We start from the raw sequence: 25457 nt of genomic DNA on the forward strand, positions 1-25457 counted from the left end.
ATTGAAGTATCAGCAAATAGAGATTCATTCATAACACTGAAAGACCATAAACCGGATTTCAACAACAACCCGACATGCAGACTAATCAACCCAAGCAAATCAGAAATTGGCATTATCAGCAAGCATATTTTAGACAAGATAAACATACAGATTATCAAGGCAACCAAAGTGAACCTGTGGAGAAACACAAGCAGCGCCATAGAATGGTTCTAAAATATCCCAGAAAAACGTAAACACGCATTTATCACCTTTGATGTGTGTAACTTCTACCCATCGATATCAGAAGATCTCCTAAGAAAAGCACTCGACTATGCATTAACATTCACTAATATTACACAACAGGACCAAGAAATTATTATTCACACAAAAAGATCACTCCTGTACCACAAAGACTCACCATGGATAAAGAAAGACACAAACAACATGTTTGATGTGACAATGGGTTCATATGACGGAGCGGAAACCTGTGAGTTAATAGGTACATACATGCTGTCGCTGATTGCATCAAAATTCAAAGATGAAATAGGACTATATCGCGACGACGGTATTGCAGTATGTAAAGCCACCCCAAAAGAAATTGAAAAAACAAAACAAGAAGTCAACAAAGTATTTCAATCAAACGGCCTAAAAATCACAATAGAAGCAAACAAGAAAATCGTAAACTTCTTAGACGTAACCTTCGACCTAACAAATGGGCACTTCAAACCATACATGAAACCCAACAACAAATTATTATACGTCCACCATCAAAGTAACCATCCTCCGACAATACTAAGAAACATCCCAGCAAACATCAACAAGAGACTAACAAGCATCTCATCTAGTGAAGAAATATTTAAGGAAGCCATAGCCCCCTACCAAAAAGCAATCACAGAAAGTGGATACGATTACAAACTTCCATACAACCCGCAACCAAATCAACCTTCAAGACGAAAGAACCGAAAAAGAAACATCACATGGTACAATCCTCCATGGGACTCTAACGTCAAAAGCAGCATCGGAAAAAAGTTTTTAAACACAATCGACAAATGCTTCACCAAGAACCACCCATTACACAAGATCTTTAACAGGCATACACTCAAACTTAGCTACTCATGCATGCCAAATATAAAAAACACCATCTCATCCCACAACAAGAAAATACTCTCTGATGCAACAACGACGCCAGCACAGCAACCAAAAAAAAAGTGCAACTGTAGAAAGGCACCAGAATGCCCACTCGAGAAAAAATGCCTCCAATACAACGTGGTGTACCAAGCAACAGTGACAACAAAATCAAACACAGAATCATACGTAGGGCTAGCAACCAATTTCAAAGAACGATACAGAAACCACACGGCATCCTTCCAACATGAAAACAAAAGAAATAAAACAGAGCTGTCAAAACACATATGGAACCTGAAGGACAATAACAAATCCTTCCGCATAAAGTGGAAGGTACTCAAAAAATGCCAACCATACAGTAACATAAATAAGAAATGTGGCCTATGCCTTTACGAAAAGTTTATCATAATATGTCAGAAACACCTGTGCAGCCTGAACAAACGCAATTAATTAGCAAGTCCATGCCACCACCGAAATAAATTCGTTCTCAAAAACATCAGTAACACCGATGCCACCTAACTGTACCAAGCGCTAGTATAAGACCTGAATTCTCAAAACTTTCTTGGTGACGCGATATAGTTGTCGAGAATTACGTCATACATCAACTAATGTTGTGACGTCATCAGTCGCAAACGTTTTTAACAGTATTCGTTAATATTGCCTGAAGAGTGTGGTCATTATTTGACCATACGAAACAGAGCTGTAGCAATAAAACGATGAAGAACTACTGAAGTCTGGAATTATTTAATATTACTGCTCCTGACAAGATGAGCGCTCTTTGTAAAACTATTCATCAAAGTTAAATTTGTATATATATATATATATATATATATATATATATATATATGTATATATGTATATACGTATATACGTATGCATGTATGCATATATCATTGATATCCCCTAGCTCAGATACTTTTATAAAGGACAAATTGAATGTGTTTTCTTTAACGACACAATAAAGCATATTGATTTATTACGTATCGGCTGTTGGATGTGAAACATTTGGCAAGTGACAAATTATCTTAGAGAAAACCCACTATATGTTTCTATGAGTAGTAAGGGATCTTTTATATGAACCATCCCACAAACAGGATAGCACATCCCACGACCTTTGATATACCAGTCGTGGTGCACTGGCTGGAGCTAGATATTTTGAGGCACAATGCAAGGATTAGTCATCATCAATTCATATGTGATTCACCTGGGAAAAATTCTAGTTTTTCGGGGGGTGGGGGGTGTTACATTTATGTTAGTATGGTGTACAGTGTATTATCCTGCTATTTCTAGCATATACCTTAAACTCCACTGGTAACCAGTCCTCCACTGATACCGGGAGCGCTATATCATCTTCCGCTTCAGAACTTCCGTTGTCTTCACTTTCACTGCTGCGACCTATCGACAATATAATATAATATAAAGCAAAGTGGCGACACCAATAGAGCACATTAATTTAATAATCATTGGCTATTGGATGTCAAATATTTGGTAATATTTTTACACGAAGGAAGGAAATGTTTTATTTAACGACGCACATTTTATTTACGGTTATATGGCGTCAGACATATGGTTACGGACCACACATATATTGTTAGAGAAAACCCGCTATCGACAATTCATGGGCTATTCTTTTCAATTAGCAGCAAGGGATCTCTTATATACACCATCCCACAGACAGGACAGCACATAGCACTGGCTCGAATTTGTTAAACGAAGTCTTAGACAACACGCAAACACGCACACACACGCACGCACATACACACACATACACACACGCACACACACAAACACGCACGCACGCGAACACACAAACACGCACATACACAAACATACACACACGCACACATACACACAAACACATGCACACAAACACACACATACACAAACACGCACACACACAAAGACGCACACACGCACACACATACACATACATACACACACACGCACACAAACACGCGCGCACACACACACATACATGATACACACACATACACACACACACGCACACAAACACGCACACACAAACACAAACACACACACACACAGAGACACTTACACACACACATACACACATACACATACACACACACACACACACACACACACACACACACACACCGTTTGTCCGTCGAAAGGATTCGATTCTCTTGCCCACGCTTATCTGCCGAGCTGCTGAAATTATTTCGACGGCTAAGTACCTTTAAGTAAACCTGATGTCTGGTGTCATTTTCATTCGGATTTTTAAGCAGATGATTTGTTAACACATTGAAGTGAAATCGACAGTCCTAGTAATACAATGAAGTGACGTAGTCTGAAACCGATCGGTTTCGGTGGCGTCGTGGTTAGGCAATCGGTCAACAGGCTGGTAGGTACTGGGTTCGGATCCCAGTCGAGGTATGGGATTTTTAATCCAGATGCCGACTCCAAACCCTGAGTGAGTGCCCCGCAAGGCTCAGTGGGTAGGTGTAAACCACTTGCACCGTCCAGTGACTCATAACTGGTTCAACAAAGGCCATGGTTTGTGCTATCCTGCCTGTGGGAAGCGCAAATAAAAGATCCCTTGCTGCTAATCGGAAAGAGTAGCCCATGAAGTGGCGACAGCGGGTTTTCTCTCGATATCTGTGTGGTCCTTAACCATATGTCTGACGCCATATAACCGTAAATAAAATGTGTTGAGTGCGTCGTTAAATAAAACATTTCTTTCTTTTTAGTCTGAAACGATTCCTAGTAATGTTTTCATTATGGAAGAGCGGAATGTAGCCCAGTTGTAAAACGTTCGCTTCATGCGCGGTCGGTCTAGAATAGATCCCAGTCGGTGGCTATTTCTCGTTCCAGCTAGTGCAACACGACTGGTATATCAAATGCCCTGGTATGTGCTATCTTGTATGTAACATGGTGCATATAAAAAGCCACTTGCCACTAATGACAAAACACATGAGCGGGTTTCCTCTCTAAGACTATATATAGCCTTTAATAAACCAGTCGTGGTGCACTGGCTACAATGAGAAATAGCCCAAAGAGCTCACTGACGGGAATCGATCCCAAACCGATCGCGCACCAGGCGAGGCCGCGAGGGGAAAGACTATATGTACATCGATTAGCTCTTATCGATCGATTTATTAATCATCGGTTATTGGATGTCAAACATTTGGTAATTTTGACGTATACTCTTAGAGAGGAAACCCGTTACATTTTTTTGGAAAGGATATTTTATATGAACCATCCCACAAACAGGACAACACATACCACGACTTTTGATAAAACCAGTAGTGGTGGACTGGCTAGAACGAGAAAAAGCCCAAAGAGCTCACCGATGGGGATCGATCCCAGACCGACGGCGCATCAGGCGAGGGGGAAGGACTATAATGTACCTTGATTGTCTCTTGTCGACTCGCCAGGTGGAAGCTGGTGATAGTCTATATCTGTCTTGTCGCTAGGGTGCTCCGACTGTGAGGAGGAATCTACAGACATATATTGATCATGGTGGTCACCGCTTGTCGAAGTTCTGTGTTCTTTGGCTGGGCGCCAAGATGTGGACGTAGTGGCTGCCGGCGTTTGCACTTCTACGTCAAATGTTTGCGTCGTCTCTTTGTTTTCTTTGGTGAAGCAGCAACTATAATCATACACATTATTGGTGTAAGGCAGGCACGGCAGACATGGGGGGAAAAGGGGCTGACATATAGTCCGTCCCATCCTCATAAAAAACTGTTGTGTTTTTGTTTTTGTATTGGGTTTTTTTGTAAATAATTTCAGTTTGTTTTGACATAAAAAGAAAAGCAAAAGTGTTTTGGAAATAACAAAAATATACTATTTTTGTGTGCAATTGAGAAAACAAACGGTTCAGAAATAAATAACGTGTACTTATTTCTATAGTATGAAAAAAAGGCGTTCCCCGTGGGACGGAATATAGATGGGTGGACGCTAAAAAAAGGTTTCTAGGGGGTTCGGGGATATCGCCCCCCGTACAATTTTAAAACTAGAAGTTATGAAATTCATTCTACAAGTAAAATTCATCTCTGCCTTAAGGTTTACTACCAATGATGTTTTTGATTCAGGCACGAGGTCTGGTGTGAAGACAAGTGAACCTAACCTCCACCCCATCCAAGGGAGCCCGGACATCGGTGGGGCCATTGGGTTATTTCTCGCTCCATCCAATGCACCACGACTGGTACATCAAAGGCCGTGGCGTGTGCTATCCTGTCTATAGGATGGTGCAGATAAAAGATCCCTTGCTACTAATGGAAAAATGTAGCGGGTTTCCTCTCTAAGACTATATGTCAAAATTATCAAATGTTTGACATCCAATAAACGATGGTTAATAAATCAATGTGCTCTACTGGTGTCGTTAAACAAATCACTAGTTGTTGATTTATCTTTGAATATTTGTCAGAATTTGTGTTTTGTGTTTTGTGTGTGTGTGTGTGTGTGTGTGTTTGTGTGTATGTTGTGTGTGTGTGTGGTGTGGTGTGTGTGTGTCTGTGTGTGTGTGTGTGTATGTGTGTGTCTTTCACTCTGTGTATGTGTGTGTGTCTGTGTGTGTGTGTGTCTCTGTCTGTGTGTGTGTGTGTGTCGCTCTCTCTCTCTCTCTCTCTCTCTCTCTCTCTCTCTCTCTCTCTCTCTCTCTCTCTCTCTCTCTCTCTCTCTCTCTCTCTCTCTCTCTCTCTCTGTGTGTGTGTGTGTGTGTGTGTGTGTGTGTGTGTGTCTATGTGTGTGTGTGTGTTTAAGTCTATTAATTTTCACACTGTAAAGCCGTTCTATACACTAGAACTTAACACTGGCACGGTGTTCGTTACAAAATACTTACAAAAATATCTTCTTGAACCAGAATTTCACTTTTGTTTCCCACGGTTCCTTTGTTATAGAAGATTCGATTTTCTCTTCCCTTGTTCCTGTAGATAAACAAACATCAACAATAAATAAAGTTTGCTTTGTTTAACGACACCAGTGGAGCACATAGATTAATTAATCATCGGCTATTGGATGTCAAACATTTGTTAATTCTGACTCGTAGTCATCAGACGAAACCCGCTACATTTTTTCTAATGCAGTAAGGGATCTTTTATATGCACTTTCCCATAGACAGGAAAACACATACCACGGCCTTTTGTTCCGTTGTGGTGCACTGGTTTGAACGAGAAAAACCCAATCAGCTGGGTGGATATACCGAGGTGGTTCGATCCTGCGACGCAAGCACTTCAAGCGAGCACTCAACCGACTGAGCTAAATCCCGCCCCACATCCACAATAAAGGCTCATATATACTAATTTTTGCGTCTGATGCGTAATTTTTGCGTCTGATGCGTCATTTTTGCGTATGATGCGTCACCTTTGCGACTGATGCGTCACATTTGCGTCCGATGCGTCAGCGTCTTGCGTGTTGGACATGTACACCATTTACGATTATTTCATTGCGGTTGGTCACGTGTGTTTTGCAGACGTATGCATCCAATCTAGACGCTTTCATTGAAACTATGGTGGGTTTGTTTTTTCTTTCTTTCTTTTCTGGGGTTTTTTTTCGGACGCGTCGCATTCAATCTATTTGAGCCTTAAAGGGACATTCCCGAGTTTGCTGCATTGTAAGATGTTTCCAACTAATAAAATATTTCTACGATTAAACTTACATATTAAATATATTTTCTTGTTTAGAATATCAGTGTCTGTATATTCAATGTGTTTCTGGTCGTCTTAATATTTGTAAGAAGCCCAAACTGGATTTTGTCTACAAATAATTTTGTACGTACGAAAAAATATCTTTTAGGAAATAAAATGAAATTTACGCTACTACAAATGTTAGAACGATCAGAAACGCATTAATATACAGCCACTAATATGTTATGCAGGAAAATATATTTGATATGTAATTAAAATAGTTAAAAACAGTCTCTGTTAGTCGATAGCATCTTAAAACTTGCAGCAAACTCAGGAATGTCCCTTTAAATGTGTCCAAATCCCAAAACCCTTTCTCCAACATCGGTCTTTCCACCCTCCACACCACATTCTCGCAGTTTGTCACTCTAATCCATCCACTCAACAACTATAAGGGCTTGTGCGGGCAGGCTAAACGAATCAAAATATTATAGTTTCATTGAGAGAGTTTAGACTAGATGCGTACGATGCGTACGTCTGAAATACTCGTATATTATAGTGTATTATTATGCCCAAAACGTAAGCCGCAGACTCAACAGTCCGACCGCACGCACGCGCTTCCACTCATCACGAGTCTTTATTTGAGAACTCCTCTTACCCTATCACCCCAATTGTCTGTCTACGCCCATAACGGGCGTTCGGCGGTTCTGGTTGTTGGAGTTTCTAGGTGTTTGATTTGTCGATGGAAAACTCATGCGTGTTATGGTATATTTTCTGTGTTCCTGTACACCAAATGATTGCATACACTGGGGCGTACCAGAAAGGAAAAAACGCCGATGCAAACCCAGACCTTTAAAATAAATATCAGTATCATGGGAAAAATTAAATAAATCTGGGAAAATGCCAGACGAGGCAATTACACGAGCTATTCATGTGGTGTGATCACAGGTTGCATTACTGGCATTCTTGGTCACGTGTTCCTGTTTGACGTCATTTTTCTTATCATTGGACTCTAGAAGTAATGCATGGATTCTCATCATTCAACAAAATACTTCTGTTGGTATCTGATCGTCTTAAGTGTGATGTCACGCCTCAAAGAAAATGAACTTCTTCGAATGATGGGAATGATGGGTATGATCGAGGTTAGAATGGCACAAATGTAATTGCTAGTCATTTGTGTGTTCGTTGGTGTTTATCAGAACACAGTGCAGTATCTGCGAAGATGTTCTTGACCATTTAGAGATATTAGGGATCTTCCATGTTTAGGAAGTCGACACGTGACGTCACATTAAAAAATCGTCAGTATCAAGCGGGTAGACATATGGAATCATTTCAAAACGACAAGTTTAACATCCCAATACTGTACTGTACGCTACCACTTAGGTGATCACAAAGTACGACTATGACTGTACATCAATATATTGTTATGTTACATCGTCACCGACGGCGTACCAAGCATTGTGTAGACTGCACTTCAGGTTCAGAAGGCAGGAGAGGATCACTGTACTTTTAACAGTTAAATAGTACATCTATGTAAACGACAATGTTTTAACATTTTAAAAATATAAGTCTCACTAAAATTGTACTGATGCACAGGAACTTTTTTCCGTTTCTGAGAGGTCATGACCCAGTTTACTGTTATTGTAAGAAGCTGTAAAAGTGACGTCATTGTAATACTGACGTCATTCAAATTCAAAATTAGCTGTATTATTGCAGTGCTTCGCCACATTAAAATACTCGCTTTTCATCAATTTCTTTTTCCGAGTGGTTGGCAAATGTTTTAGAGTGCTCTATTTTTAAGGAAAAAGGATTTGTTAGTACAGTAGTGATTTGGTTATGACGTGATGTGTATGCTTAAAGCCAAGTATCAATACGCCATGACCCAGTTAGGCTACATTCTGTAAGAACATAATTTAGTTCATTATATTGTTTACATTTTCATTGTTTCGAGGTATGTCACAAATAGAATACAACATTCGTGTCCGTTTGATACAATTTTTATTACAACTCGTTGTTTAAAAACGTTTTTAAACAACTCGTTATAAGATAAATGTCATCAAACGGAAACTCGTGTACTATTCTCTATTTCTCCCATCTCTAGCCATGCAAGACAGGCGTATTCCATGATGTCTGCCCATGCAGAATAAATCGGTCTTGCATGACCACGTGACTTCTGTTATTTTAGCTGACAATAACATTGGGTGACGTCAAGTAAACGGCAAAATAACACAAGAAATGCTTTTTACATTTCAGAAAAACAAGGAAACCTGCTGTCATAATGAAATTATACTATCATTTTCGGTTTATACTTTTAGTATAAACCATTTTTGGGTACGATCTTTTCAATGGTTATGATTATTTTATTGCAAGAATTTTTTTTTTATGTTTTTCACATTTCCCCAAATTTCTTCTTTTTCATCTACTGGATGGGAGAAAAAGTAATTGTCCATTATGTATCCATGTGGGACAGGACTATTCCACCCTCGGGTACATAATATGATGTCACGGACGAGTTGTTTAAAAACGGATATGTTTTTAAACAACGAGTTGTAAGATAAATGGTATCAAACGGAGACGAATGTAGTATTCTATTTCTTATATACCTCGAAACAATGAAAATGTAAACAATATAACAAATTATGTACCCTCGGGTGGAATACCCTGTCCCACATGGACACATATGAAGGATTCTTTTAGTCTCCCACAAAAGTCCAATAAATGCAATGTATCTCACCCCAGCTCCTGTCAGTGATGTTGCAGATACTGTACAGGTTGAGGACCAGGTAGCCGGAGGGCAGGCAGAGTAAGTACCAGAGCGCGTGGAACAGACACAGGAACTCGCGCGGATGAAGCAGCGCCGCCAGGATGAACATACCCGCTAGACAGATGAAGTAGAACGTTGTGGCCGAAATGCCCAATTCGAAAGAAATATCTACAAAAGCAACCGAAATTAATTATAATGTCAGTAATCTCAAGCTCTCTGTTATCACTATTTCTGTCTGTCTGTCAGTCTATATCTCTCTCATCACCTCTCTCTCTCTCTCTCTCTCTCTCTCTCTCTCTCTCTCTCTCTCTCTCTCTCTCTCTCTCTCTCTCTGTATCTCTCTCTGTCTCTCTGTCTTCTTCTCTCTGTCTGTCTGTCTGTCTGTCTGTCTCTCTCTCTCTCTCTCTCTCTCTCTCTCTCTCTCTCTCTCTCTCTCTCTCTCTCTCTCTCTCTCTCTCTCTCTCTCTCTCTCTCTCTCTCTCTCTCTCTCTCTCTCTCTCTCTTTCTCTCTCTCTGTATTATATTGGTGAAAACAAAATAGTTAAAATTAATGCATATATGTGTTCGCGTTTGTGCGTGTTTGTATGTGTTTGTTACTATAGTTTTTGGTTTTGGAGGCTTGTGTTTTTTGTGGGGGGTTTTGTGCATGTTGACTTGGTGCGCCTTCGAATTTTGTGTGTATGTGCGTGAGTGTGTGCGTTAGTATGTGTGTCTGTTTTGGTTTTGACTAGTTACAAGTGATATTATAGATAATATATTTCACCTTTATCGTCGGAGGAGATATCAGTCACTATCTGTTCAGCTGTTCCCACGGCAACGGCACTCATCACTATAGCGTACAAGAACGTTAGGAACTGAGCAGTCTGAAAAATTAACACAACATTTTAACTGCACCCGTTAATAAGTTGTAGCCTGAATCACTGTCGTAGGAAGCGGGTGGGGGGGGGGGGGGGGGCCGTGTAGCAGCAGCGATGGTTTATATATATATATATATATATGTATACCACACACACACACACACACACACACACACACACATACATACATACATACATACATACATATACATATACATACTCACGGAAAAAGTTCCCGTGCATCATTAAAATTTCAGTGAGACGTATATTTATAACATTTTAAAATATTGTGTTTTACATAGATGTACTATTTAACTTGTCATTTCCATATGATTCCACATGTGTACCCGCTGACGTCACGTGTGGACTCACTAAATCTGAAAGATCCCTAGTATTCCTAAACTGTCGAGAACATCTCCGCTGACACTGCATAGTTTTCTGATGAACACCAATGAACACCAAAATGACTAGCAACAACGTTTTGTACCATTCTAGCTGCAATCATGCACATCTTTCGAAGTAGTTAACTTTCTTGGAGGCGTGACATCACACTGACGACGATCAGATGTCAACAAACGTATTTTTCTGAGTGATGAGAATCCATACAATAGTTTTAGAGTCCAATGATAAGAAAAATGACGTCAAAGAGGAGCACGTGACCAAGAATGCTAGTAACGCAACTTATGATCACAAAGCATGAATAGCTCGTGCAATTGACTGGGCACTGCTGGGATATGGAAATAAATGGTTACACGTTTATTTATTGAATGTTTATGACCAGATATCAAGTACATTATACTCTATATGCAATTATTTGGTGCACAGGAACCTTTTTCCGCGAGTAAATATATACCAATAGAAATAGGGGAAGAGACGGACCCTTTATACATAGAGATATCTGTCATTGAAATGCATGTTAAATTGCCCAACTTCAAATGAAGATTGCCAATAAAACGGGTTCTTGTTGGCACTAGCAACATACACCTTTGCTAACGTACATTATATAAGCATTTATTTTGACTCCAAAATTGAGAACATTTTCGTCTCAGTATTTTGCTATATGGCCGCATCTGGCTGTAGTACCGGTCCGAACAGGTGGTTCATTAACAGATTCCCTTCGGCTGTCACTTCCGCTATACACCCATGTACCAAAACGTCAATGTACAATATTACAAAATAACATGGGGCAAAATCTAGCAAGAAGGCTTACCATTAAATATACAAATTGTTTTATTTCTTGCCCAATTCCTAGAAGTGAATATGTGAACCACAACATTTAGGAACTATAGTGGGCCATGATCAATGAACTCTCATCCAAAGTCACTGCGTAGTGAGGCCTTAATATTTTGTCCAGAATTATTAAAAATAAACAAATACCGAGATATAAACAGCGTTGTCTGATCGTTATAAATTTTGACAGGGGTCAAAGTTAGTAGACCAGTTTTTATTTTTATTTTGCGAGGCATTGTAATAATACAGCTAATTTTGAATTTGGATGACGTCAATATTCCAAAGACAACACTTTACATTTTCTTACAATAACCATACACTGGGTACATGCCATTTCCGTTGTCAGAACGCTGGGAAACTTCCAATGCAAAAAATCTATCGAATTTTTTTAACATTACTAATGCACCTGGATGTGTTTGAAGAAAATCTTGTAATAAACAAAATTGTACCATTTACAAAATTTGGATATCATGAGAAATTACGGTGAGATATGCTATTTATTGTGTACTGGGTGCGAAAAGTGACTGTCGTCGACTATAGTAATCTTTACACAAAAAAGTATAAACAAAAACTAACCAGTATTTGTATCTTGTCGGATGCGTACAGACACACGAGGACAAATATGACAGAGATTAGAATCTGAAGAACAATGGATGTCACTGGATGAATATCCCAGGCAAACGACAGGCCTCCTGCAAAAAAGAAAGCCTTCAAGGTCAAACATGATTTGTTTTGTCGTAAAAACGCACACACACACACACACACACACAGAGAGAGAGAGAGAGAGAGAGAGAGAGAGAGAGAGAGAGAGAGAGAGAGAGAGAGAGAGAGAGAGAGAGAGAGAGAGAGAGAGAGAGAGAGAGAGACGAGAGACAGACAGACAGACAGACAGACAGAAACAGAGAAAGAGACACACAGACAGACAGAGTAGTGATAGGGCATGGCGGAGAGCTATAGGGGGAAAGGGAAGAGAGAGAGGACGGGGATGAGTCATAGAGAAAGAGAAAATGAGAGAGATGGGGAGAGAATGGGGAGTTTGAACCTCAATTATGGTATATGCACCTTAATTCTATGCTAAATCGAAATGTGGCAACCATATCTTATTGTATAGCAATAGTCTACATTCAGTAGTACCACCGTAACTCGGATATGGACTGAGACATGGACGTACAGAAAAAGAGAGTGAGTGAGAGAGGGGAAGCGAGAGGGAATGGGGGGGGGGGGATGGTAGAGGCAGGAAGAGGAGATAGGAAAGGGAATGGAGGGAAAAGAGAACAAGAAAATGAGGTGGAGAGAGAGAGAGAGAGAGAGAGAGAGAGAGAGAGAGAGAGAGAGAGAGAGAGAGAGAGAGAGAGAGAGAGAGAGAGAGGGGGGAGATGGGGAGAGAGAGAGGGGAGATGGGGAGAGAGAGACACACACAGAGACAGAGAGACAGACAGACAGACAGAGAGAGGGGGGGGGGGGGGGGCGAGGGAATGAGGAAAATAGAAGAGAGCAAGAGAAAGCGGGGAATAGACATGCCTTTTATATACACAGATAGATACCAAGCCAGAGCCAGACAAACATGACAGAACAGACAACCCTAATTATGTGTAGGTTTGTATGACACTCTCACCAGCTACAATGAGGATGACGGTGCTGGGCGAGATCATCGTGGAGAACAGCAGTGACCCCTGGTAGATGATGAAGAGGACAGAGACACGCTGGTTGACACGGGTGATAACTCTCCACTTCTGGACGATCAACATCAGATTCGCTATCGTTGACGCGATCCAGCGCCTACGCTGTTTGTAGAACTCTTCAAACTCCTGAGGACAGTTTGTGCTGTTCTCTGACGCCGCACAGTATTCAATGCGCCAACCACTTTGTACCTTGATTAAAATAAATAAATAAATGAGAAAAGCGCCTGCGCACTTTGTAGAACTCTTCAAAATCCTGTGGACAGTTTTCTGACGCCGCGCAGTATTGAGTGTGCCATCCACTTTGTACCTTGAGTAAAATAAATACATAAATAAATAATAAATGAGAAAAGTGTCTGCACTGTTTGTAGAACTCTTCAAACTCCCGAGGACAGTTCGTACAGTTTTCCGACGTCGCGCAGTAGTCAGTGCGCCATCCACTTTGTACCTTGAGTTAAAATAAATAAATAAATGAATAATAAATGAGAAAAGTGCCTACGCTGTTTGTAGAACTATTCAAACGCATGAGGACAGTTTCCTGACGCCACGCAGTATTCAATGCGCCATCCACTTTGTACCTTGAGTAAAATAAATGAATAAATAAATAATAAATGAGAAAAGCGCCTGCGCTGTTTGTAGATCTCTGCACACTCCCGAGGACAGTTTGTGCAGCTTTTCAATTAGTAGCATGGGATGTTTTATATGCACCATCCCACAGACAGGATAGCATATACCACGGTCGTTGATATACCAGTCATGGTGCAGTGGCTGGAACAAGAAATAGCCCAATGGGCCCAACGACGGGGATCGAACCTAGACCTACCGCGCATCAGGCGAGCGCTTTACCACTGGGCTACGTCCCGCCGCAGTTATCAAAATTCACATTCAACACCACGACTGGTATATCAAAGGACGTGGTATGTACTACCCTGTCTATGGGATGGTGCATATAAAAGATCCCTTGCTGCTAATGGAAAAGAGTAGCCCATGAAGTGGCGACAGCGGGTTTCCTCTCTCAATATCTGTGTGGTCCTTAAGCATATGTCTGACGCCATATAACCGTAAATAAAATGTGCCGAGTGCGTCGTTAAATAAATCGTTTCTTTCTTTTCCTTGAAATACACAATGACACATATGAACACGTTACAAATAAAATATTCCAAAAGACAATCGTGGTAGGCCATCGGTCTACAGGCCGGTAGGTACTGGGTTCAGATCCCAGTCGAGGCATGGGATGTTTAATCCAGATACCGACTCCAAACCCTGAGTGAGTGCTCCGCAAGGCTCAATGGGTAGGTGTAAACCACTTGCACCGACCAGTGATCCATAACTGGTTCAACAAAGGCCATGGTTTGTGCTATCCTGCCTGTGGGAAGTACAAATAAAAGATTCCTTGCTGCTAACTGGAAGAGTAGCCCATGTAGTGGCGACAGCGGGTTTCCTCTCAAAATCTGTGTGGTCCTTAACCATATGTCTGACGTCATATAACCGTAAATAAAATATGTTGAGTGCATCTTTAAATAAAACATTTCTTTCTTTTTTTCAAAAGACAAAAGCAAACGCTTCGGCCAGATCAGGTAGCCAATTGAACCAGTGCATAGAGTTGTGGTAAGCGGACCATCGTTCTGTTCGCGTAGCGGTTACGCAACTTTCAGTCCACGCGAACCGTTGTGAACCTTTTGATTCTAAAATCATTTTGGTCAGTGATGCATCGTATTTAATAGATAGAGCCTCTAAATGTCAACCATAAAACATTTTGAATGGCCTCATGTGACCATGGACAAACGCAACTGTCAAGTATTTCTACTTACCATAGCCTCCAAATGCCTACCATAAAACATTTTGAATGGCCTCATATGACCCTGGACAAACGTAACTCTTAAGTATTTCTACTTACCATAGCCTCCAAATGTCTACCACAAAACATCTTGAATGGCATCATAAGACCCAGGACAAACGTAACTCTTAAGTAGTTCTACTTACCATAGCCTCCAAATGTCTACCACAAAACATCTTGAATGGCCTCATAAGACCCAGGACAAACGTAACTCTTAAGTATTTCTACTTACCATAGCCTCTAAATGCCTACCATAAAACATTTTGAATAACCTTATAAGATCCTGGACAAACGCAACTGTCAAGTATTTCTACTTACCATAACTTCCACATGTCTATCACAAAACATTTTGAATTGCCTCATAAGACCCTGGACAAACGCAACTGTTAAGTATTTCTACTTACCATAGCCTCCAAATGCCTACCATAAAACATTTTGAATGGCCTCATATGACCCTGGACAAACGCAAATGTCAAGTATTTCTACTTACCATAGCCTCCAAATGTCTACCACAAAACATCTTGAATGGCCTCATAAGACCCAGGACAAACGTAACTCGTAAGTATTTCTACTTACCATAGACTCCAAATGCCTACCATAAAACATTTTGAATAACCTTATAAGATCCTGGACAAACGCAACTGTTAAGTATTTCTACTTACCATAGCCTCCAAATGTCTACCATAAAACAGTTTGAATAGCCTCATAAGATCCTGGACAAACGCAACTGTCAAGTATTTCTACTTACCATAACCTCCAAATGTCTACCACAAAACATTTTGAATGCCCTCCCTCGGGAGTCTCTGGACACGCGCAACTGTCAAGTCAAACACAACAATATAACTTTTATTTCTACATACCATGAGCGTACACAGCCAGCGGTCCTCGCCTATACCCTTGATGAGGAAGTCAAACAAAGAACAATATTACTTCTATTTCTACAGGCTATTTCTCGTTTCAGCCAGTGAACCAAACTGATATATCAAAGGCCGTGATATGTACTACCCTGTCTGTGGGATGGTGCATATAAAAGCTACATTGCTGCTAATCGGAAAAAGTAGCCCATGAAGTGGCGACAGCGGGTTTCCTCTCTCAATATCTGTGTGGTCCTTCAACATGTGTCTGACGCCATATAACCGTAAATACAATGTGTTGAGTGCGTCGTTAAATAGAACATGTGTTTCTTTTTTTTCTATTTCTACATACCATGAGCGTGCACAGCCAGCGGTCCTCTCCCATATCATTGATGAGGAAGTCAAACGCAGAACAATATAACTTCTACTTATACTTGTACATACCATGAGCGTACACAACCAGCGATCTTCGCCCATATCCTTGATGAGGATGTCAAACAGAACAATATAACTTCTACATACCATGAGCGTGCACAGCCAGCGATCCTCGCCCATATTATTGATGAGGAAAGAAATGTTTTATTTAAAGACGCACTCAACACATTTTATTTACGGTTATATGGCGTCAGACATATGGTTAAGGACCACACAGATTTTTGAGAGGAAACCCGCTGTCGCCACTACATGGGCTACTCTTCCGATTAGCAGCAAGGGATCTTTTATTTGCGCTTCCCACAGACAGGATAGCACAAACCATGGCCTTTGTTGAACCAGTTATGGATCACTGATCGGTGCAAGTGGTTTACACCTACCCACTGAGCCTTGCAGAGCACTCACTCAGGGTTTGGAGTCAGTATCTGGATTAAAAATCCCATGCCTCGACTGGGATCCGAACCCAGTACCTACCAGCCTGTAGACCGATGGCCTGCCACGACGCCACCGAGGCCGGTATATTGATGAGGAATATAACAATATAACATTTATTTCAATTTCTACATACCATCAGCACGCACAGCCATCGATCCTCGCCCATCTCCTTGATGAGGAAGTAAAAGAAAGAACAATATAACTTCTACTTCTATTTCTACATACCATGAGCGTGCATAACCAGCGATCCTCGCCTATATCCTTGATGAGGAAGTCAAACACAGAGCAATATAACTTCTACTTCTACATACCATGAGCGTACACAGCCAGCGATCCTCGTTTATATCCTTAATGAGGATGTCAAACAAAGAACAATATAACTTCTACTTCTACTTCTACTTCTACATACCATGAGCGTGCACAGCCATCGATCCTCTCCTATATCATTGATGAGGAAGTCAAACACAGAGCAATATAACTTCTACTTCTACATACCATGAGCGTACACAGCCAGCGATCCTCGTTTATATCCTTAATCAGGATGTCAAACAAAGAGCAATATAACTTCTACTTCTATTTCTACATACCATGAGCGTGCACAGCCATCGATCCTCGCCCATATCCTTGATGAGGAAGTCAAACACAGAACAATATAACTTTTATTTCAATTTCTACATACGATGAGCACGCACAGCCATCGATCCTCGCCCATCTCCTTGATGAGGAAGTAAAAGAAAGAACAATATAACTTCTACTTCTATTTCTACATACCATCAGCGTGCACAGCCAGCGGTCCTCTCCTATATCGTTGATGAGGAAGTCAAACACAGAACACTATAACTTCTACTTCTACATACCATGAGCGTGCACAGCCATCGATCCTCTCCTATATCATTGATGAGGAAGTCAAACACAGAGCAATATACCTTCTACTTCTACATACCATGAGCGTACACAGCCAGCGATCCTCGTTTATATCCTTAATGAGGATGTCAAACAAACAACAATATAACTTCTACTTCTATTTCTACATACCATGAGCGTGCATAACCAGCGATCCTCGCCTATATCCTTGATGAGGAAGTCAAACACAGAGCAATATAACTTCTAGTTCTACTTCTACATACCATGCGCGTGCATAACCAGCGATCCTCGCCTATATCCCTGATGAGGAAGTCAAACACAGAGCAATATAACTTCTACTTCTACATATCATGAGCGTACACAGCCAGCGATCCTCGTTTATATCAATAATGAGGATGTCAAACAAAGAACAATATAACTTCTACTTCTATTTCTACATACCATGAGCGTGCACAGCCAGCGATCCTCTCCCATATCCTTGATGAGGAAGTCAAATACAGAACACTATAACTTCTACTTCTACATACCATGAGCGTGCACAGCCAGCGATCCTCTCCCATATCCTTGATGAGGATGTTAAACACAGAACACTATAATTTCTACTTCTACATACCATGAGCGTGCACAGCCAGCGATCCTCGTTTATATCCTTGATGAGGATGTCAAACAAAGAACAATATAACTTCTACTTCTATTTCTACATACCATGAGCGTGCACAGCCAGCGGTCCTCTCCTATATCATTGATGAGGAAGTCAAACACAGAGCAATATAACTTCTACTTCTACTTCTACATACCATGAGCATGCATAACCAGCGATCCTCGCCTATATCCTTGATGAGGAAGTCAAACACAGAGCAATATAACTTCTACTTCTACATCTACATACCATGAGCGTGCATAACCAGCGATCCTCGCCTATATCCTTGATGAGGAAGTCAAACACAGAGCAATATAACTTCTACTTCTACATACCATGAGCGTACACAGCCAGCGATCCTCGTTTATATCCTTAATGAGGATGTCAAACAAAGAACAATATAACTTCTACTTCTATTTCTACATACCATGAGCTTGCATAACCAGCGATCCTCGCCTATATCCTTGATGAGGAAGTCAAACACAGAGCAATATAACTTCTACTTCTACATCTACATACCATGAGCGTGCATAACCAGCGGTCCTCTCCTATATCATTCATTCGGAAGTCAAACACAGAGCAATGTAACTTCTATTTCTACTTCTACATACCATGAGCGTGCATAACCAGCGATCCTCGCCTATATCCTTGATGAGGAAGTCAAACACAGAGCAATATAACTTCTACTTCTACATACCATGAGCGTACACAGCCAGCGATCCTCGTTTATATCCTTAATGAGGATGTCAAACAAAGAACAATATAACTTCTACTTCTATTTCTACATACCATGACCGTGCACAGCCAGCGGTCCTCTCCTATATCATTGATGAGGAAGTCAAACACAGAGCAATATAACTTCTACTTCTACTTCTACATACCATGAGCGTGCATAACCAGCGATCCTCGCCTATATCCTTGATGAGGAAGTCAAACACAGAGCAATATAACTTCTACTTCTACATACCATGAGCGTACACAGCCAGCGATCCTCGTTTATATCCTTAATGAGGATGTCAAACAAAGAACAATATAACTTCTACTTCTATTTCTACATACCATGAGCGTGCATAACCAGCGATCCTCGCCTATATCCTTGATGAGGAAGTCAAACACAGAGCAATATAACTTCTACTTCTACATACCATGAGCGTACACAGCCAGCGATCCTCGTTTATATCCTTAATGAGGATGTCAAACAAAGAACAATATAACTTCTACTTCTATTTCTACATACCATGAGCGTGCATAACCAGCGATCCTCGCCTATATCCTTGATGAGGAAGTCAAACACAGAGCAATATAACTTCTACTTCTACATCTACATACCATGAGCGTGCATAACCAGCGGTCCTCTCCTATATCATTGATTCGGAAGTCAAACACAGAGCAATGTAACTTCTATTTCTACTTCTACATACCATGAGCGTGCATAACCAGCGATCCTCGCCTATATCCTTGATGAGGAAGTCAAACACAGAGCAATATAACTTCTACATCTACATACCATGAGCGTGCATAACCAGCGATCCTCACCTATATCCTTGATGAGGAAGTCAAACACAGAGCAATATAACTTCTACTTCTACATACCATGAGCGTACACAGCCAGCGATCCTCGTTTATATCCTTAATGAGGATGTCAAACAAAGAACAATATAACTTCTACTTCTATTTCTACATACCATGAGCGTGCACAGCCAGCGGTCCTCTCCTATATCATTGATGAGGAAGTCAAACACAGAGCAATATAACTTCTACTTCTACTTCTACATACCATGAGCGTGCATAACCAGCGATCCTCGCCTATATCCTTGACGTGGAAGTCAAACACAGAGCAATATAACTTCTACTTCTACATACCATGAGCGTACACAGCCAGCGATCCTCGTTTATATCCTTAATGAGGATGTCAAACAAAGAACAATATAACTTCTACTTCTATTTCTACATACCATGAGCGTGCACAGCCATCGATCCTCGCCCATATCCTTGATGAGGAAGTCAACCACAGAACAATATAACTTTTATTTCAATTTCTACATACCATGAGCGCGCACAGCCAGCGATCCTCGTTTATATCCTTAATGAGGATGTCAAACAAAGAACAATATAACTTCTACTTCTATTTCTACATACCATGACCGTGCACAGCCAGCGGTCCTCTCCTATATCATTGATGAGGAAGTCAAACACAGAGCAATATAACTTCTACTTCTACTTCTACATACCATGAGCGTGCATAACCAGCGATCCTCGCCTATATCCTTGACGTGGAAGTCAAACACAGAGCAATATAACTTCTACTTCTACATACCATGAGCGTACACAGCCAGCGATCCTCGTTTATATCCTTAATGAGGATGTCAAACAAAGAACAATATAACTTCTACTTCTATTTCTACATACCATGAGCGTGCACAGCCATCGATCCTCGCCCATATCCTTGATGAGGAAGTCAACCACAGAACAATATAACTTTTATTTCAATTTCTACATACCATGAGCGCGCACAGCCATCGATCCTCGTTTATATCCTTTAGGAGGATGTCAAACAAAGAACAATATAACTTCTACTTCTATTTCTACATACCATGAGCGTGCATAACCAGCGATCCTCGCCTATATCCTTGATGAGGAAGTCAAACACAGAGCAATATAACTTCTACTTCTACATCTACATACCATGAGCGTGCATAACCAGCGGTCCTCTCATATATCATTGATTCGGAAGTCAAACACAGAGCAATGTAACTTCTACTTATACATACCATGAGCGTACACAGCCAGCGATCCTCGTTTATATCCTTGATGAGGATGTCAAACAAAGAACAATATAACTTCTACTTCTATTTCTACATACCATGAGCGTGCACAGCCATCGATCCTCGCCCATATCCTTGATGAGGAAGTCAACCACAGAACAATATAACTTTTATTTCAATTTCTACATACCATGAGCGCGCACAGCCATCGATCCTCGTTTATATCCTTTATGAGGATGTCAAACAAAGAACAATATAACTTCTACTTCTATTTCTACATACCATGAGCGTGCATAACCAGCGATCCTCGCCTATATCCTTGATGAGGAAGTCAAACACAGAGCAATATAACTTCTACTTCTACATCTACATACCATGAGCGTGCATAACCAGCGGTCCTCTCCTATATCATTGATTCGGAAGTCAAACACAGAGCAATGTAACTTCTACTTATACATACCATGAGCGTACACAGCCAGCGATCCTCGTTTATATCCTTGATGAGGATGTCAAACAAAGAACAATACAACTTCTACTTCTATTTCTACATAACATGAGCGTGCACAACCAGCGATCCTCTCCCATATCCTTGATGAGGAAGTCAAATACAGAACACTATAACTTCTACTTCTACATACCATGAGCGTGCACAGCCAGCGATCCTCTCCCATATCCTTGATGAGGATGTTAAACACAGAACACTATAACTTCTACTTCTACATACCATGAGCGTGCACAGCCAGCGATCCTCGTTTATATCCTTGATGAGGATGTCAAACAAAGAACAATATAACTTCTACTTCTACACACCATGAGCGTGCACAGCCAGCGATCCTCTCCCATATCCTTGATGAGAATGTCAAACACAGAGCAATATAACTTCTACTTCTACATACCATGAGCGTGCACAGCCATCGATCCTCTCCTATACCATTGATGAGGAAGTCAAATACAGAGCAATATAACTTCTACTTCTACATACCATGAGCGTACACAGCCAGCGATCCTCGTTTATATCCTTAATGAGGATGTCAAACAAACAACAATATAACTTCTACTTCTATTTCTACATACCATGAGCGTGCACAGCCATCGATCCTCGTTTATATCCTTGATGAGGAAGTCAAACACAGAACAATATAACTTTTATTTCAATTTCTACATACCATGGGCGCGCACAGCCATCGATCCTCGCCCATCTCCTTGACGAGGAAGTAAAAGAAAGAACAATATGACTTCTACTTCTATTTCTACATACCATGAGCGTGCACAGCCAGCGGTCCTCTCCTATATCATTGATGAGGAAGTCAAATACAGAACACTATAACTTCTACTTCTACATACCATGAGCGTGCACAGCCAGCGATCCTCTCCCATATCCTTGATGAGGATGTTAAACACAGAACACTATAACTTCTACTTCTACATACCATGAGCGTACACAGCCAGCGATCCTCGTTTATATCCTTAATGAGGATGTCAAACAAAGAACAATATAACTTCTACTTCTACACACCATGAGCGTGCACAGCCAGCCATCCTCTCCCATATCCTTGATGAGAATGTCAAACACAGAGCAATATAACTTCTACTTCTACATGCCATGAGCATACACAGCCAGCGATCCTCGTTTATATCCTTAATGAGGATGTCAAACAAAGAACAATATAACTTCTACTTCTATTTCTACATACCATGACCGTGCACAGCCAGCGGTCCTCTCCTATATCATTGATGAGGAAGTCAAACACAGAGCAATATAACTTCTACTTCTACATACCATGAACGTGCACAGCCAGCGATCCTCTCCCATATCCTTGATGAGGAAGTCAAACAAAGAACAATATAACTTCTATTTCTACATACCATGAGCGTGCACAGCCAGCGATCCTCTCCCATATCCTTGATAAGGAAGTCAAACGCGTGTTCTACACCGGTTGCGTACGTGCACAGGATATCCTTGATGGCTCGGCACCGATAGACGCTGAAACAACCCGGTGCACACAACACAGACCCCAGAACATGTTCGGCAGCCTGAAACAAACAAAACAAGTTAAATCTTGTTTTGTTTACCGACACCACTAGAGCACATTGATTAATCAATTATCGACTACTGGATGTCAACCATTTGGAATTCTGACACGTAGTTATCATAGGAAATCAGCTGCAGTTTCCCTAATGTAGCAAGAGATCTTTTATGTACTTTTTAACATACAGGAAAGCGCATACCACGGTCTTTGGCCAGTTGTGGTGCACTGGTTGGAACAAGAAAAATCCCAATCAGTTGAACAAGTTATTGGATGTCAAGCATTTAATAAATTGGCTCATATATAATCTTCAGGTAAAGCTGGTTTTTTCTTTAACCAACAGCATTCATTAGTTAATCTAACCGGCCTCGGTGGCGTCGTGGTTAGGCCATCGGTCTACAGGCTGGTAGGTACTGGGTTCGGATCCCAGTCGAGGCATGGGATTTTTAATCCAGATACCGACTCTAAACCCCGAGTGAGTGCTCCGCAAGGCTCAATGGGTAGGTGTAAACCACTTGCTCCGACCAGTGATCCATAACTGGTTCAACAAAGGCCATGGTTTGTGCTATCCTGCCTGTGGGAAGCGCAAATAAAAGGTCCCTTGCTGCCTGTCGTAAAAAAGAGTAGGCTATGTGGCGACAGCGGGTTTCCTCTAAAAACAGTGTCAAAATGACCATATGTTTGACGTCCAACTGCCGATGATAAGATAAAAAAATCAATGTGCTCTAGTGGCGTCGTTAAATAAAACATACTTTACTTTTTTCATTAATTAATCTAATGTTATATTAATCTTAATGTGTCTTGGTTTGTTTGTTTGTTGTTTATTTTGTTATTGTTTTTGTTTTTGGGTTGTTGTTTTTTGTTGTTGTTGTTGTTGTGTTTGTTTGGGTTTTTGGGTTGTTGTTGTTGTTGTTTTTTTTGTTGTTGTTTTTTTTTGGGAGGGGGTTGTTGTTCTTGTTTTATTGTTTGTATTGGGGTTTTTTTGTTCAAATACACCACTAGAGCATATTGGTTAATTATTAAATGGAATATTAGATGCCAAAAATAATGTTTGTTAATTCTGACATATATCGTTCAGGTAAAGTTTGTTTTGTTGAAATATATTAGTCGAGTACACTTATTATTAGTAAAACATTTGATAATTCTGACGAGGACTACGTCAGTTATAAGTTTATTCTGTGTGCAATTTAATTTCATCTAGTACCACTGTGTTAAGTAGCCTTATGTCTGAAGCTCCAATGGGGTACCAATAAAACTAAGTGCTACAATTTTGTGCGAAACTATTGGTTGTAAAAATATCCTGTTGCATCAAAAATGAGCCACGAAAAGTTCCACATTTTTCAGTTAATATTTGAGCGTGGGATTGTAGTACTGATATGTATGGGTCATAGTTTGGTTGATATATTGTATATAGTGTTTTTAAACACAAACGTTGACATGGTCGCCTATGGGATTTTATTTGGTATAGTACAACCTAGAGTTAATTATTTGATAATTCTGATGCATAGTCTTATGGCAGTTATAATTTTATTGTATATTAATTTTCATAATTTTTTACGATCCCCTCCAAATCTCCCCCAAAGTTCTATTGGCATTCCGCCTCAAGTCATTGGGTCCCCCATAATGGATTTTCTGGATCCGCCACTGATAGAGTTAGTTCTCATTAACCATACCACAAGAATGCACTGAATAATTAATTAAAGCAAAGTCATATGCATGTATGTTGAGATATATATATAACAAAGTTCAACACATGTATTAAACTAACAGTATCTACATTAGAAAGTCAAAACCGGCCTCGGTGGCGCAGTGGTTAAGCCATCGGAATACAGGCTGGTAGGCACAGGGTTCGTAGCTCGGTACCGGCTCCAACCCAGAGCGAGTTCTTAAGGTTTCAGTGGGTAGGTGTAAGGCCACTACACCCTCTTCTCTCTCACTAACCACTAACCAGCTAACACTTAACCCACTCTCTTGAACAGACAGCCCAGATAGCTGAGGTGTTTGTCCAGGACAGCGTGCTTGAACCTTAATTGGATATAAGCACAAAAATAAGTTGAAATGAAAGAATGTCAAATGTCTAACCTTTTGAAACCAGTGACCAATTGCGTATTCAAACACTTGGTACCACACTAACGGGCCACTTCCCACTGGGTGGGTACGCGCGCACACCGCCCCCACTGTCGAGTCACGTGTCATCAGATCCAGCAGGGCCTCCACAGACTCCGGTGTGAACTTGACGTCAGCATCCGTGGTCAGAACGAAACACTCCTCATCCTTCGCTGTTGCGTAACAAATTAAAGTGTGTGTATACACACACACACACACACACACACACACACACAAATATACATACATACATACACACATACACACATACATACATA

At 40.7% G+C, this 25457-nt stretch overlaps 1 protein-coding gene across 2 annotated transcripts in view; it reads right to left on the bottom strand.

Moving 5' to 3' along the window:
• The window catches only part of LOC121373551, a 62786-nt gene that overhangs the window by 14482 nt on the left and 22847 nt on the right, over nucleotides 1-25457 (bottom strand). For both annotated transcript variants that reach the window (XM_041500228.1, XM_041500227.1), the window contains exons 8-16: nucleotides 25156-25352; nucleotides 22913-23080; nucleotides 13156-13411; nucleotides 12117-12232; nucleotides 10217-10316; nucleotides 9424-9621; nucleotides 5909-5993; nucleotides 4476-4717; nucleotides 2402-2499 (exon numbers count right to left, since the gene is read on the bottom strand). In XM_041500228.1, the coding sequence (XP_041356162.1) occupies nucleotides 2402-2499; nucleotides 4476-4717; nucleotides 5909-5993; nucleotides 9424-9621; nucleotides 10217-10316; nucleotides 12117-12232; nucleotides 13156-13411; nucleotides 22913-23080; nucleotides 25156-25352 (1460 nt within the window). The remainder of the gene's footprint in view (nucleotides 1-2401; nucleotides 2500-4475; nucleotides 4718-5908; nucleotides 5994-9423; nucleotides 9622-10216; nucleotides 10317-12116; nucleotides 12233-13155; nucleotides 13412-22912; nucleotides 23081-25155; nucleotides 25353-25457) is intronic.

This window comes from Gigantopelta aegis, chromosome 5 (assembly GCF_016097555.1).
Source record: "Gigantopelta aegis isolate Gae_Host chromosome 5, Gae_host_genome, whole genome shotgun sequence".
Lineage (NCBI taxonomy): Eukaryota > Metazoa > Mollusca > Gastropoda > Neomphalida > Peltospiridae > Gigantopelta > Gigantopelta aegis.